Raw genomic sequence first — 13,144 nt, forward strand, 5'->3', positions numbered from 1 at the left:
ACCCCCAGCTCCCCAGGGCCTATGCTGCATGCCAGGTACGACGGTGTCACACCATCTTGGACATGTCTTGCCTCAAAGACGAGAGTCAACTGGAGCAGCTCTCCTTGCTGCTCTGAACAAACAGGTGGATCAGTGGCTGACCCCGCACCAACTGGAGATCAGCAACATGGTGTGTGACAACGGCAGCAATCTATTGTCGCCTTTGAGTTTGGGAAAGTTGACACATGTACCATACATGGCACATTTGTGTCTAAGTACCCAGGCTTACAGGAGGTCCTGAAGCAGTCCAGGAAGGTGTGTGGACATTTCAGGTGTTCCTACACGGCCATGGAGCACTTGGCCGATATTCAGCAGAGAAAAAACTTGCCGGTGAGGTGCTTGATTTGCGTAGCCAGACTCGCTGCAATTCATCACTCCTCATGTTTGACCAGTTGCTACAACAGGAGAAAGCCATCAATGACTATCTGTACACCTACAGTGAAAGGTCATGCTCTAGGAAGCTGGGGATGTTCTGGCCGAAGTACTGGACACTCATGCGTAATGCCTGCAGGCTCATGCATCCGTTTGAGTCGCAGTGAAGGAGCCATCAGCGACTTAAACCCATATGCTTTCTTTCTGGAGCGTGCCATGCATAGAGTGGTGGATCAAGCTGTAGCTGAGTGTGAACTGGAACAGGAGGAAGATTTGTTGGAAACATCACCTGCGGCATCATCAACACCGGCGGCATCACAGAGGAGGGGGGAGGAGGAGGAGTCGTCTGGGGAAGAGGAGTCAGATGAGGAAGGTGGTTTTTTTTGAGAAGGAGGCGGAAGAACAACCGTAGCAGGTGTCACAGAGGGCTTGTGCTGCTCACCTTTCCCGTGGTATTGTTCGTGGCTGGGGGGAGGAGGAGAACTTACCTGACATCACTGAGGAAGAGCAAGAGGAGATGGATAGTACCTCAGCATCCGACTTTGTGCAGATGGCGTCTTTCATGCTGTCCAGCCTGTTGAGGTACCCCCGTATAAATATAAAACTCAAGGGGAATGAGTGACCTGTACTGGGTGGCCACGCTACTAGACCCTCGGTATAAGCACAAAGTGGCAGAGATGTTACCAACAGGGATGGTCGTAGTCAGCCAACTTCGCTACGCTGGAACTACGCGTATTTTTACGCAAATACGCTTCGCAATCTACGGCTCCGAAATCAGCAACTTCGCTACGTTAGCATACCGTAGACTACGCATTAAAATACGCAAGCTTCACGTATTGCGTAGCGTAGTTGATGCGACCGCTTATGCCCTTATGTGGAAAAATTTCCGCAATAATCTGCTAACTATGCGCATACACAAGCTAATATAAGCATACATTCCAACATCCAATGCGGAATTGTATGCGTATAATGGGCAATAACATTTCTGCGCATGCGCAATGACCCATATAAATGCAGTTACCGCACACGTAGTTGACTTCGCAATACATACGTCAACTACGCGTAGCGGGCGAAGCTACGCATAGCGGGACTACGACTACGCGGAAATGTGTACGTGTAGTTCTTAAACTTCGCCTACGAACTACGATGCGTAGATTCGCGCTGGCGTAGTTTACGAGCAACCCTGATTACCAAGTAACCACAAGGCTGAAAGGATGCAGCACTGCAACACCATTTGGTAAGTATGCTTTACAGTGCATTTAGGGGTGATGTCACAGATGTCACGGAATAAAGGTAGCACTGCCAGTAATCTTCCTCCCATGTCCACGCAGGCAAGGACAGGACACTCTAGCGATCTCATGGTGATGTCAGACATGCGGACCTTTAGTCCAACGCCTTGCCTTAACCCTTTCCGAATCCACCCTCCACCAATGCCTCGACCGGCAGGTAGCTGACTACCTGGCCTTAAGTGTGGATATAGACACTCTGAGCAGCCATGAACCCCTGGACTACTGGGTGCGCATGCTTGACCTGTGGCCAGAGCTGTCACAATTTGCAATTCAACTTCTGTCTTGCCCTGCCTCAAGCATCCTGTCAGAAAGGACCTTCAGCGCAGCTGGAGGCATTGTCAGTGAGAAGAGAAGTTGCCTAGGTCACAAAAGTGTTCAGTACCTCACCTTTATCAAAATGAATGAAGCATGGATCCCGGATGGCTACTCCCTGCCCGAAGACTAAGTCAGTCCCCACACAGCATCTCTGCCTGCAGGCTGTGTGACTGCCTGCCCCATGACTAAGTCGGTCTCCACACAGCATCTCTGCCCGCAGGCCGCTTGACTGCCTTCTCCGCCACCACCAACAGAGTCCAGGACTCCAGGTGTATTCCTGAAGTTTGAAGGCCACTGCTAGCAGCGGCCACTATAATAATTTTTCTGGTGCGTGTACATGCCTGCCTAATTTTTTCTGGCTGTACTGTGGCTGCAACAACAAAACAAAAGGCATGTGTCAATTCCCCTTCGTGATGGTAACCTTGCTGCAGTGAAGGGGCTTGCGTATCACAATGAAGCAATGACCGCCGGCTATATGAGTGTGTCCGGGGGGGGGGGGGGGCACACCCAAGATAATAAGGTCGTTGCTTCATTGTGGACAGACTAAATTTGATCAGCTGGACACTGTCACTGTTGTTCTGTCACTAAGCTACCTCAGCCCGACCATATGGGCTAGAAAGCCGCCATCATTTGCACTCTCGCCAACATGCGCACCAGCATGGCCATCGGTGTGCGGTGCGTTACACAGTGAGTTTGGTCTGTCAGTGTGAAGCAGTACACTACTTACACTACCTGATCCATGTCTACAAACGCAAGATATTTTCAAGCACTTCAATTTAGGAATACAATGTGATTTCTGCCCTTTAGGGATTATAACTAGAGTTGAGCCGAAATTTTCGTAATTTCGCATTACTAAAATTACGCATGCGAAATTTGCGATTACGATGCGAAATTACGGTAGCGTAATTGCCATTAAAATCGTAATTGAAAATACCGTAAGCGTAATTTTCAACGCGTAATTTCGTGTTTCGTTCATGCCGTAATTTCGCATTAAACGCTACCATAATTTCGCGTTAAACCGTAACGCTCCGTATAATATAAAAAAGCCGCCGACTTTAAGGGTTAATAGCAAAGCCCCCTTAAATGCTAAGAGCCTCAAATTTGGAGAATATATTAAGGAGATCAGGAGGAATAAGAGGAAAAAAAATTTTTTTCAAAAAGACCTTATAGTTTTTGAGAAAATCGATGTTAAAGTTTCAAAGGAAAAATGTAAACATTTAAAAACCCGCCGACTTTAACGGTTAATAGCAAAGCCTGCTTAAAGTTTAGGAACACCAAATTCCCAAGGTATATTAAGGGGATCAGTGGGAATAAGAGGAAAAATTTTTTTTTCAAAAACACCTTATAGTTTTTGAGAAAATCGATTTTTAAGTTTCAAGGGCAAAAATGTCTTTTAAATGCGGAAAATGTCAGTTTTTTTTGCACAGGTAACAATAGTGTATTATTTTCATAGATTCCCCCAAGTGGGAAGAGTTTTACTTACTTCGTTCTGAGTGTGGGAAATATAAAAAAAAACGACGTGGGGTCCCCCCTCCCAGACCTCTTTAACCCCTTGTCCCCCATGCAGGCTGGGATAGCCAGAATGCGGAGCACCGGCCGCGTGGGGCTCCGCACCCTGACTATACCAGCCCGCATGGTCCATGGATTGGGGGGTCTCGGAAGGGGAGGGGCAGCCAAGCTTTCCCCTCCCCCTCCGAGCCCTTGTCCAATCCAAGGACAAGGGGCTCTTCTTCACCTCCGATGGGCGGTGGAGGTGGAGGCCGCGATTTCCTGGGGGGGAGGTTCATGGTGGAATCTGGGAGTCCCCTTTAAAAAGGGGTCCCCCAGATGCCCACCTCCCCTCCCAGGAGAAATGAGTATAGAGGTACTTGTACCCCTTACCCATTTCCTTTAAGAGTTAAAGTAAATAAACACACAGACACTTAGAAAAAGTATTTTAATTGAACAAAAAACATAACCACGAAAAAAGTCCTTTAATATTCTTAATTAACCATTAATACTTACCTGTCCCTTTAAATAAATGATCCCTCGCAATATCCTCGGAAATGTTCTATCAGTTACAATGTAACAAAGTTATTACAATGTAACAACTTTGTTACATTGTAACTACGCCGCACCCGACGTCACTCGCCGCCGCCGCCGCCGCCGCCGCGTCTGTGCTGCACGGACCCGACAGAGCTCTGACCTATAGCTCAGAGCTCTCTAAGCATCTTTGTATTTGGGCTCCAAGGAGCCCCATTGGTCCTTAGCAGACCAATGGGGTTCCTTCTGATTTAACGGAACCCCATTGGTCTGCTAAGGACCAATGGGGCTCCTTGGAGCCCAAATACAAAGATGCTTAGAGAGCTCTGAGCTATAGCTCAGAGCTCTGTCGGGTCGGTGCAGCACAGACGTGGCGGCGGCGAGTGACGTCGGGTGCGGCGTAGTTACAATGTAACAAAGTTGTTACATTGTAATAACTTTGTTACATTGTAACTGATAGAACATTTCCGAGGATATTGCGAGGGATCATTTATTTAAAGGGACAGGTAAGTATTAATGGTTAATTAAGAATATTAAAAGACTTTTTTCGTGGTTATGTTTTTTGTTCAATTAAAATACTTTTTCTAAGTGTCTGTGTGTTTATTTACTTTAACTCTTAAAGGAAATGGGTAAGGGGTACAAGTACCTCTATACTCATTTCTCCTGGGAGGGGGGGTGGGCATCTGGGGGACCCCTTTTTAAAGGGGACTCCCAGATTCCACCATGAACCTCCCCCCCAGGAAATCGCGGCCTCCACCTCCACTGCCCATCGGAGGTGGAGAAGAGCCCCTTGTCCTTGGATTGGACAAGGGCTCGGAGGGGGAGGGGAAAGCTTGGCTGCCCCTCCCCTTCCGAGACCCCCCAATCCATGGACCATGCGGGCTGGTATAGTCAGGGTGCGGAGCCCCACGCGGCCGGTGCTCCGCATTCTGGCTATCCCAGCCTGCATGGGGGACAAGGGGTTAAAGAGGTCTGGGAGGGGGGACCCCACGTCTTTTTTTTTATATTTCCCACACTCAGAACGAAGTAAGTAAAACTCTTCCCACTTGGGGGAATCTATGAAAATAATACACTATTGTTACCTGTGCAAAAAAAACTGACATTTTCCGCATTTAAAAGACATTTTCGCCCTTGAAACTTAAAAATCGATTTTCTCAAAAACTATAAGGTGTTTTTGAAAAAAAAAATTTTTCCTCTTATTCCCACTGATCCCCTTAATATACCCTGGGAATTTGGTGTTCCTAAACTTTAAGCAGGCTTTGCTATTAACCGTTAAAGTCGGCGGGTTTTTAAATGTTTACATTTTTCCTTTGAAACTTTAACATCGATTTTCTCAAAAACTATAAGGTCTTTTTGAAAAAAAAAATTTCCTCTTATTCCTCCTGATCTCCTTAATATATTCTCCAAATTTGAGGCTCTTAGCATTTAAGGGGGCTTTGCTATTAACCCTTAAAGTCGGCGGCTACGTAACATTGATACATGCGTCAACTTTTCCGCTTCGGAGCATGGCCATACGCATTAATTTCGTAATACCGACTGTAATGCGAAAATTACGCGAAAATTACGCTTACGCGAAATTTCGCGAAATCCTTCTTCATTACGATTATGTACTTACGGCCATAATCGTAATTACACTAATTACGCGAAATTTCGCGAAATCGTAATTAGGTCATTACGCTCATCTCTAATTATAACCCTGCTGTGCGCCAAATCCGGGGACTTTTGGCGCGTATCCCTCTCTTCCATACAGAATCTCAGATGTTAGACCCCTTGAAACATCTTTTCCATCACTTTTGTGGCCAGAATTAGTGTTTGTAGTTTTGAAAGTTTGCCAGCCCATTAAAGTCTATTGAGGTTTACATGGGGTCACAACAACTCTACTGCTGACTTTGCAGCGGGTTGGTGGCTGATCGGGCATTTTCAGTGCAATGCAATGTAGAAGTCTCGATCATATTGGGGCCTTTGGGCCAGAGGGGCCTTGTAGGGCCCGCCATCAACCACAGTATTAGCTCTTTATTGGTCCTGTGCTTGTAATGATCACTTCTATAAATGCTTTGAATAATAATAATCATGAACAAGCTGTTCCCCATCCCCTTCTTGCACCTCTGACACTGCAGTTGTCACTGGCAGGTTTTGGTTCGCCGTATCAATTATTATGTGTAGAGTGCTTGGGGGGGCCCCATGTAAAACTCACAACAGGGCCCACAGCTCCTTAGCTACGCCACTGGTGCTAGGCCCCATTGCCTTGCATTGTCATTGTGTTACCTTGCGGTAAAACAGGGCAACTCAATGCACACTTGCAAGGCAAATGTAAAAGGGGAATGTGTGTATGTGTGGGGAGGGGGGGCGATGGGGGTGGAGGGGGGGCGATGGGGGTGGAGGGGGGGCGATGGGGATGGGAGGGGTTTGCGATTCTGCTGTGATTTTTTGCAATTGCTTGTAAAGTGCTACATGCTACACGATTGCAAATGTGGCAGTGCGAATGCTCTACTGCAATGTCTGCTCACAAAACATTACTGCATATACTTTAGCACTTTAAATATACAATTCAATTTTATTTAACCTTCCTGGGCTGAGCTCGGGCTATGCCGCCGGAAGGCACCGCTCAGGCCACGCTGGGGCGATTTGCATAATTTTTTTTTTTTTTGCTACACGCAGCTAGCACTTTGCTAGCTGCATGTGCAATCCGATCGCCGCCGCCACCCGCCGATCCGCCGCTATCCGTCACGCCGCAGCCGCCCCAGACCCCGTGCGCTGCCTGGCCAATCAGTGCCAGGCAGAGCTGTGTGGTGGATCAGAGTCCCCTTTGACGTCACGACGTCGAGGACGTCAGTGACGTCATCCCGCCCGTCCCCAAGGCAACGGGGGAAGGCCTCCAGGAGATCCCGTTCATTGAACTGGATCTCCTGTTCTCCAATCGCCTCCGGCGATCGGAGGGGCGAGAAGGTCTCGCTACATGAAAAAAAAAAATGTAAAAAAAACGGCTTTGCTGCCCCCTGGCGGATCTTAATAAACCGCCAAGAGGGTTAAACAATTATTGCGCACTTTTTGTAAATCGAATAAACTTCATTTCACTTCTTAGATATGACTGTGTGTGTCTCCTATATGATATAATTAACTGACATTTTTTATCATAGCAACCAACGATTTATACAGGAAAATCATGACGATTAACAAGGTTGCCCAAACTTTCGCATCCCACTGTATAAGTGGAAATGAAAAAAGTCCAGTAGCTATGCATTTTCAAAAAGACATAACATTACTCTGATACTAGACACCTGAGGTTTAGGGGGGTCTATAAACTGAATATAAAGTCCACGCAGAGGTGATTATGACAAAGAGCTCCTTTAAAAAGAATCATACTGGATATACAAGTGCAATGCTCTGCAACCTAATGGTCTAAATAGTGACATGAACTTAAAAGTATTCATTTAATTAATCACTGGAGGGAGCCTGGATGTTCTCATTGGAGTTAAATCAACCTGTTTTTAATCATGTTCCTTTAACTACAATCACAGATCCCCACTTGAGAGTATAAAGAGAAAGAGAAGGACCTGTGACGTCACTTCTGATGAAACCCAGCGACGGGTGAAACGCGTCACGTGTGGCTGTTCTCATGTGACTCACTTCCTCCAATGCCTCCGCTCTCTCCCCGACATTGGAAACTGAAGCGCCGCTCTTGAAAGTTAGCAGACGGCGGGCACACACGGAACCCAGCTGAAGAGCTGTATGCCGTGCCATTAGTACCCACCCGCAGAGATAAAGAACTGGAAACAGTGAAGGACACGTGAGTCCTGGCAAGTGCCTGTCTGCAATTAAAGGGGAACTTCGGCCTAAACAAACATACTGTCATCAAGTTACATTAGTTATGTTAATTAGAATAGATAGGTAATATAATCTCTTACCCACACTGTTTTAAAAGAACAGGCAAATGTTTGTGTTTCATGGGGGCTGCCATCTTTGTCATGGGGGCAGCCATCTTTTTGGTTGAAAGGAGGTGACAAGAAGCAGGAGACACAGTTCCAACTATCCTGTGTCCTGATTACCCCTCCCAGCTGCACACACTAGGCTTCAAATTTCAAATTCAAAGTGTAAAAAAAAAAATTGCACCAAAACAGCAGAAAGAGAACAAAATCAGAAATCCCATCATGCTTTGCACAGCATCAGGGGAAAAAAGCCCGGGCAGTTTTCTTCTGTGCAGCTAAAAATGAGGTTTGTATAAGAGAAACAAAGTTCTGATGCTGTGAAACTGTTAAAGAAATACAAAGCCTTTTCAGTGCTGCTGAGTCGATTTTTAGTCCGGATGTTCACTTTAAGGCCCAGTGCACACCAAAAACTTTTTTTTTTGGTTTTTGAAGCAAATTTCCGAGTGATTCTAGGCATGTTCAGAGAGGTTTTCTAAACATGCCTAGTGTTTTTTGGAGCGTTTTTGTGTAGCACATTTCATATATTACAGTAAAAGCTGTTACAAAACAGCTACTGTAACAAAAACGCCTGGAAAACAGCTCTGATCTAGCGTTTTTCAGAACGGTTTTCCACTTTCCTTTAACCACTTCCCAACTGAGGGGTTTTACCCCCTGACCACCAGAACAATTTTCACCTTTCAGCGCTCCTTCCATTCATTAGTCTATAACTTTATCATTACTTATCGCAATGAAATGAACTATATCTTGTTTTTTTCGCCACCAATTAGGCTTTCTTTAGGTTGGACATTATGCCAAGAATTATTTTATTCTAAATGTGTTTTAATGGGAAAATAGGAAAAAAATTATTGTTTTTCAGTTTTTGGCCTTTATAGTTTTTAAATAATGCATGCTACTGTAATTAAAACCCATGAAATGTATTTGCCCTTTTGTCCCGGTTATAAAACCATTTAAATTTTGTCCCTATCACAATGTTTGGCGCCAATATTTTAATTGGAAATAAAGGTGCATTTTTTTCAGTTTTGCGTCCATCCCTAATTACAAGCCCATAGTTTGTTATACCCTCTTGACATACATATTTAAAAAGTTCAGTCCCTAAGGTAACTATTTATGTTTTTTTTTTTATTGTAATTTTTTTTTTTTAATTACAAGAAAAAAAATATTGGGGAGTGTGGGAGGTAAAGGGTTAATTTTGTGTGTTAGACTAATTTATTTCTATGTGAAAAATGCTTTGGATGTAGTTTTACTATTTGGCCACAAGATGGCCACAGTAACATTTTGTTTATGCGACCTGCAAGCGTCCGGAAGGACGCTTGCAGGAAGTAGAAAGAGGCTGAGAACTTTTTTTTTCTCACAATGGTCGCGCTGCTCAGCCGAGCGGCAGCGGATCATTGCGGGGCTGAGATCAACGAACGGGAATGGATTTTCCCGTTCATTGATCTCCGGGCGAGCGGGCGGCGGTGTGTTAACTAGCGGCGGGCGGCGTGTTTACGAGCGGGAGCACGGACAGCGGCGGGAGCGCGGAAAGTACGTATTTCTCCGTCCCTGGGGGTTAAAGGATGGAAAAAGGGACGGAGAAATACCTACTCGCGGGGGTAAAGTGGTTAACATTGAGGCAGAAACGCCTCAGAAATCTAAAAAATGCTGCAGCCCCCTAATTTGCATTTGTGGAAAAAACGACCCCCTCTGGTGTGCACCAGCCCATTCACTTTCATTAGCCAAGCTGTTTTCCCCCTCCAAGCGTTTTAAAAAATGCTTCAGAACCGCTCTGGTATGCACCAGCACTAATACAGCATGTCGGGTATGCATTTGGCTATGCCACGCATGTAATGAGGAGTGTGGATATAGAGGTCTACAGTGTTATTTGCGCACAAACTGCTACAGGGGGATAAAAAAACTGTTTTATGTCACATGACCTACGCTTACTACGAAGAATCAATGTAATTATAAAAAGGGGACCCTGAAGATAAAAATGAATACCGGTACACGGACAAATTAGTAGTGTACTCCTTTTAACTCTCAGGTCCCGATCCTCAAAAATAGCTAAAACCAATTGATGGTTTAAAAGGGGTGGGTAATTTGGATTACTGCTGCGTGTATTTATAATAAAGTGCTTATTGTTACAATTAATTGGAAGCTCCCTATACTATGTATTTTGTATTGTGTATCTTATTGCTTTTTATAACCTGTATTGTGCTGTTGATCACCCCTGTAATCTTATGTATAATAATAATAATACACAAACACACACACCTATGAAACACACAAACCAATGCAAGCAAATTTTAAGTCAAAGTTGAAATTCCACACCAAATAACGAATCAGAATCGAAAGTTTGCTTTGACTCGAAACTTAATTCTGACTCGAAACATAATTACGTCAAAATTACGGCGAAGTTACTTGAAGCCGAAATTGGCCTTGAGGAACATTTTATTTATGAACCACCTAAATGCACCATATTTAAGGCAACACACAGCGTTATTTGTAGTATATATAAATCATTATATCGGCCCACTTACAGGATGTGTTAACGCCTGCCTCTGTCTCTCTTCCAGGCGGAGAACAATGTCCATCATATCCACCACAGAAGAATCAGGCGTGACCTGCATCTGCAGAACAATAGAATACATAAATACTGTATATAAGCTTAACGTACAGCCGATTAGAGACACTGTAAATAAAAACAACTGTGCACATTTAGGGCCCATTCACACTTGAAAAAGGCAAAACGCTAGCACTTAGCGCTAGTGTTTTGCGCGGGTGATTTTACTGTGATTATCGTGTTAAAATTACTATACAAATCCGCGTTTGATGAGCGATTGTGATTAGCGCTTCTATGTTGCATGTAACGCATTTGCGATTGCCACTAATTGCGAAACGACCGCGATCAGCGGCAATTGCAGCAGTGCGATCACTGCTATATAGTGATTTAAAGCACTAGTGCTTTGGCGATTAGCAGTAAACGACTGCTAAATAATCACCCTAGGGTGAATGGGACCTCAGTCTGGATATTTGTAAAAACTGTCTGCTGCTAGAATTTCTATTTTATCATTAACCCCCTTGGCGTTCTGATTCTTTCTGGATTTTAGGGTCTAAAAGGGAGATCTGCAGCGGCCCAGCAATCACTCACCTCCCTGGTTCCAGCACTGCAGTTAAGCCTCCATCCTCCGGGTGGCGCTGCAACTCTAAAGTGAAATTGCCGGCTGTCGTCCAGCAGGAAGCAGAGCCCCCGAGGAGAGGAAGAAGAATGCCGTCTGACGTCGGGATCCCCAGGAGGTATGTAGAAACGCTCCCGCTGAGCGCATTGCTCTGCATTCAGCCTCCGGCGGCTACCCCGAGCAGAGGTCGGGATTACCGCTCTTAGCTGTGGTTTTCCGCCCTGACCCTAGCTTGGGATAACCGCCAACGAGGTTAATACTGTATAATTCATTGTGAGAGAAACTGAAAATGTTGTGACTGTGTGACTCCCTGGAGTTCAATTTCCCCCGGATTTCTGTGCAAAAGGTGATCCAATTAATTTTCATAACCTTTTTTTTCCTGTAACTTGCCAAAATGTGTCAAGCAAAGGTCTAGTATACAGTGCAGGAGAGTATTGACTTTTATGCACGTCAATACTATTCACAGCATGTTTTGTATTGACGTGTATAATTGTCAATACCGCCAGGGAGGTTGCTAAAGCCTACGTGGTTTTATTGACCTTTATTGCTCTTGCAGGTGTGTATATGCAAGCTCAACTAAAAGACGTTTAATAAGCAGTCCAATGGAAAGGTCTTTTTTTAAACAGTTTCAATAATCCAATGTTTTGTGGCCCAGGAGGACCCCTTTATTAAGGAAATCCCAAATGCACTCAGAGGCCTAGGCAAAGGATTCATCACTTGCCTGACAGTGATGTGCTCTCTGTGTGCTGCTTGCGTGGCCCATTTGATTATTTTATTGTGATTTCCTTGACAAAGGGTACACTGTGACTACTAAACTATGGATTATTCAAAAGTCATTTGACTTAAGGCACACTCTAGATTGATGTTGCCTGAAGGGGATTGGGACCATGCATCAACAACCTACAGACTGACAACGTGTTTTGTTGTAATGAGGGCAGGCGGAGGGCCAACAGAGCACACAGCACACAGTGGGCGGTGGTGAGCGGCAAGACTTAAGCTATCAGCCGATGCTTGGCTGAGTTGATCCACCTGGCGGATTGCTGCCTTGGCGGCGATCAGGGGCTGCACTATACATGCCAGATTGTCTAAATTGCTCAGAATATTTTCTAAACCAGGTTTCAGCTGTGGGAGTTAGAACTATATTGAACTCCGCACAGCCATCTTGCATCAGGTTGTTTTTGAATAATTATGTTATTTATATATATACTATGGCTTGTAGCAGTCAGAGTCTTTTATGGGCATTTTCATTATGTTTTAATATGAAGATATAGCATACCTGACCATTTTTGGAATAAAGTATTGTATCTTTTTGACTACACAATCGAGTGGTGCTATTTGTATGAGACAAGTTTTCCTTTTCCTATTTGTGATTCTACATACAATTGTTTAAATACCGTACACTCCTGTCCTTAATTGTGCTGCTGGTGCGGATCTCTCTTCCTTAGCCTTGAAAAATATAATAATGATAATAATAAATTATATTTGGGCCAGCACTAACTGAAGTTGAAATCGACTTTTTTAAAAAAAAATCTTAAAAAAATGATAAGTGATTAAATTAAATGCAATTGCCCCTTTTTTCATTAATGATAGAATATAGAATCAGCCTGCACTATAGATTTGGTAGAAGATCATTCTTATGTATAGAACAGAATCTAAATATTAGTAGAGAGATCTATACATACCATGATTGATTGCTGGTGCCTGATAAAGCCCAGATATGATGACAAAGTGCGAGCCTATTCACATAAGAAAACGCATATTAATGAACTTACACACCTGGAGAATTTAGATTTATCTTGAAAGATACCTTAGCTCTCGTAAATTTGAAAAATGTGGGAGCAGGCATGTGTAGCAAGCAGTCCCTATGCCCACTGCCCCCGTTCTCCTCCGTCACCCTCTGTTATAATAGCCCCCCGAAGCTACTTCCATGTCGGCCTGGTTGGTGAGCAGTGCACAGGCGCTGGCCGGCAAGATACGTCCTTGATCGCGCCGCCCATGGCTGGGAGCGCTCTGTGAATGCGCAATA

General features: G+C 44.6%; 1 protein-coding gene across 1 annotated transcript in view; it reads right to left on the reverse strand.

Moving 5' to 3' along the window:
* Positions 1-13,144, reverse strand: part of LOC137541114 (opioid growth factor receptor-like) — a 245,563-nt gene that overhangs the window by 133,625 nt on the left and 98,794 nt on the right. The window contains exons 5-6 of the mRNA XM_068262263.1: positions 12,801-12,854; positions 10,480-10,569 (exon numbers count right to left, since the gene is read on the reverse strand). Of these exons, the coding sequence (XP_068118364.1) occupies positions 10,480-10,569; positions 12,801-12,854 (144 nt within the window). The remainder of the gene's footprint in view (positions 1-10,479; positions 10,570-12,800; positions 12,855-13,144) is intronic.

Source organism: Hyperolius riggenbachi, chromosome 12, assembly GCF_040937935.1.
Source record: "Hyperolius riggenbachi isolate aHypRig1 chromosome 12, aHypRig1.pri, whole genome shotgun sequence".
Lineage (NCBI taxonomy): Eukaryota > Metazoa > Chordata > Amphibia > Anura > Hyperoliidae > Hyperolius > Hyperolius riggenbachi.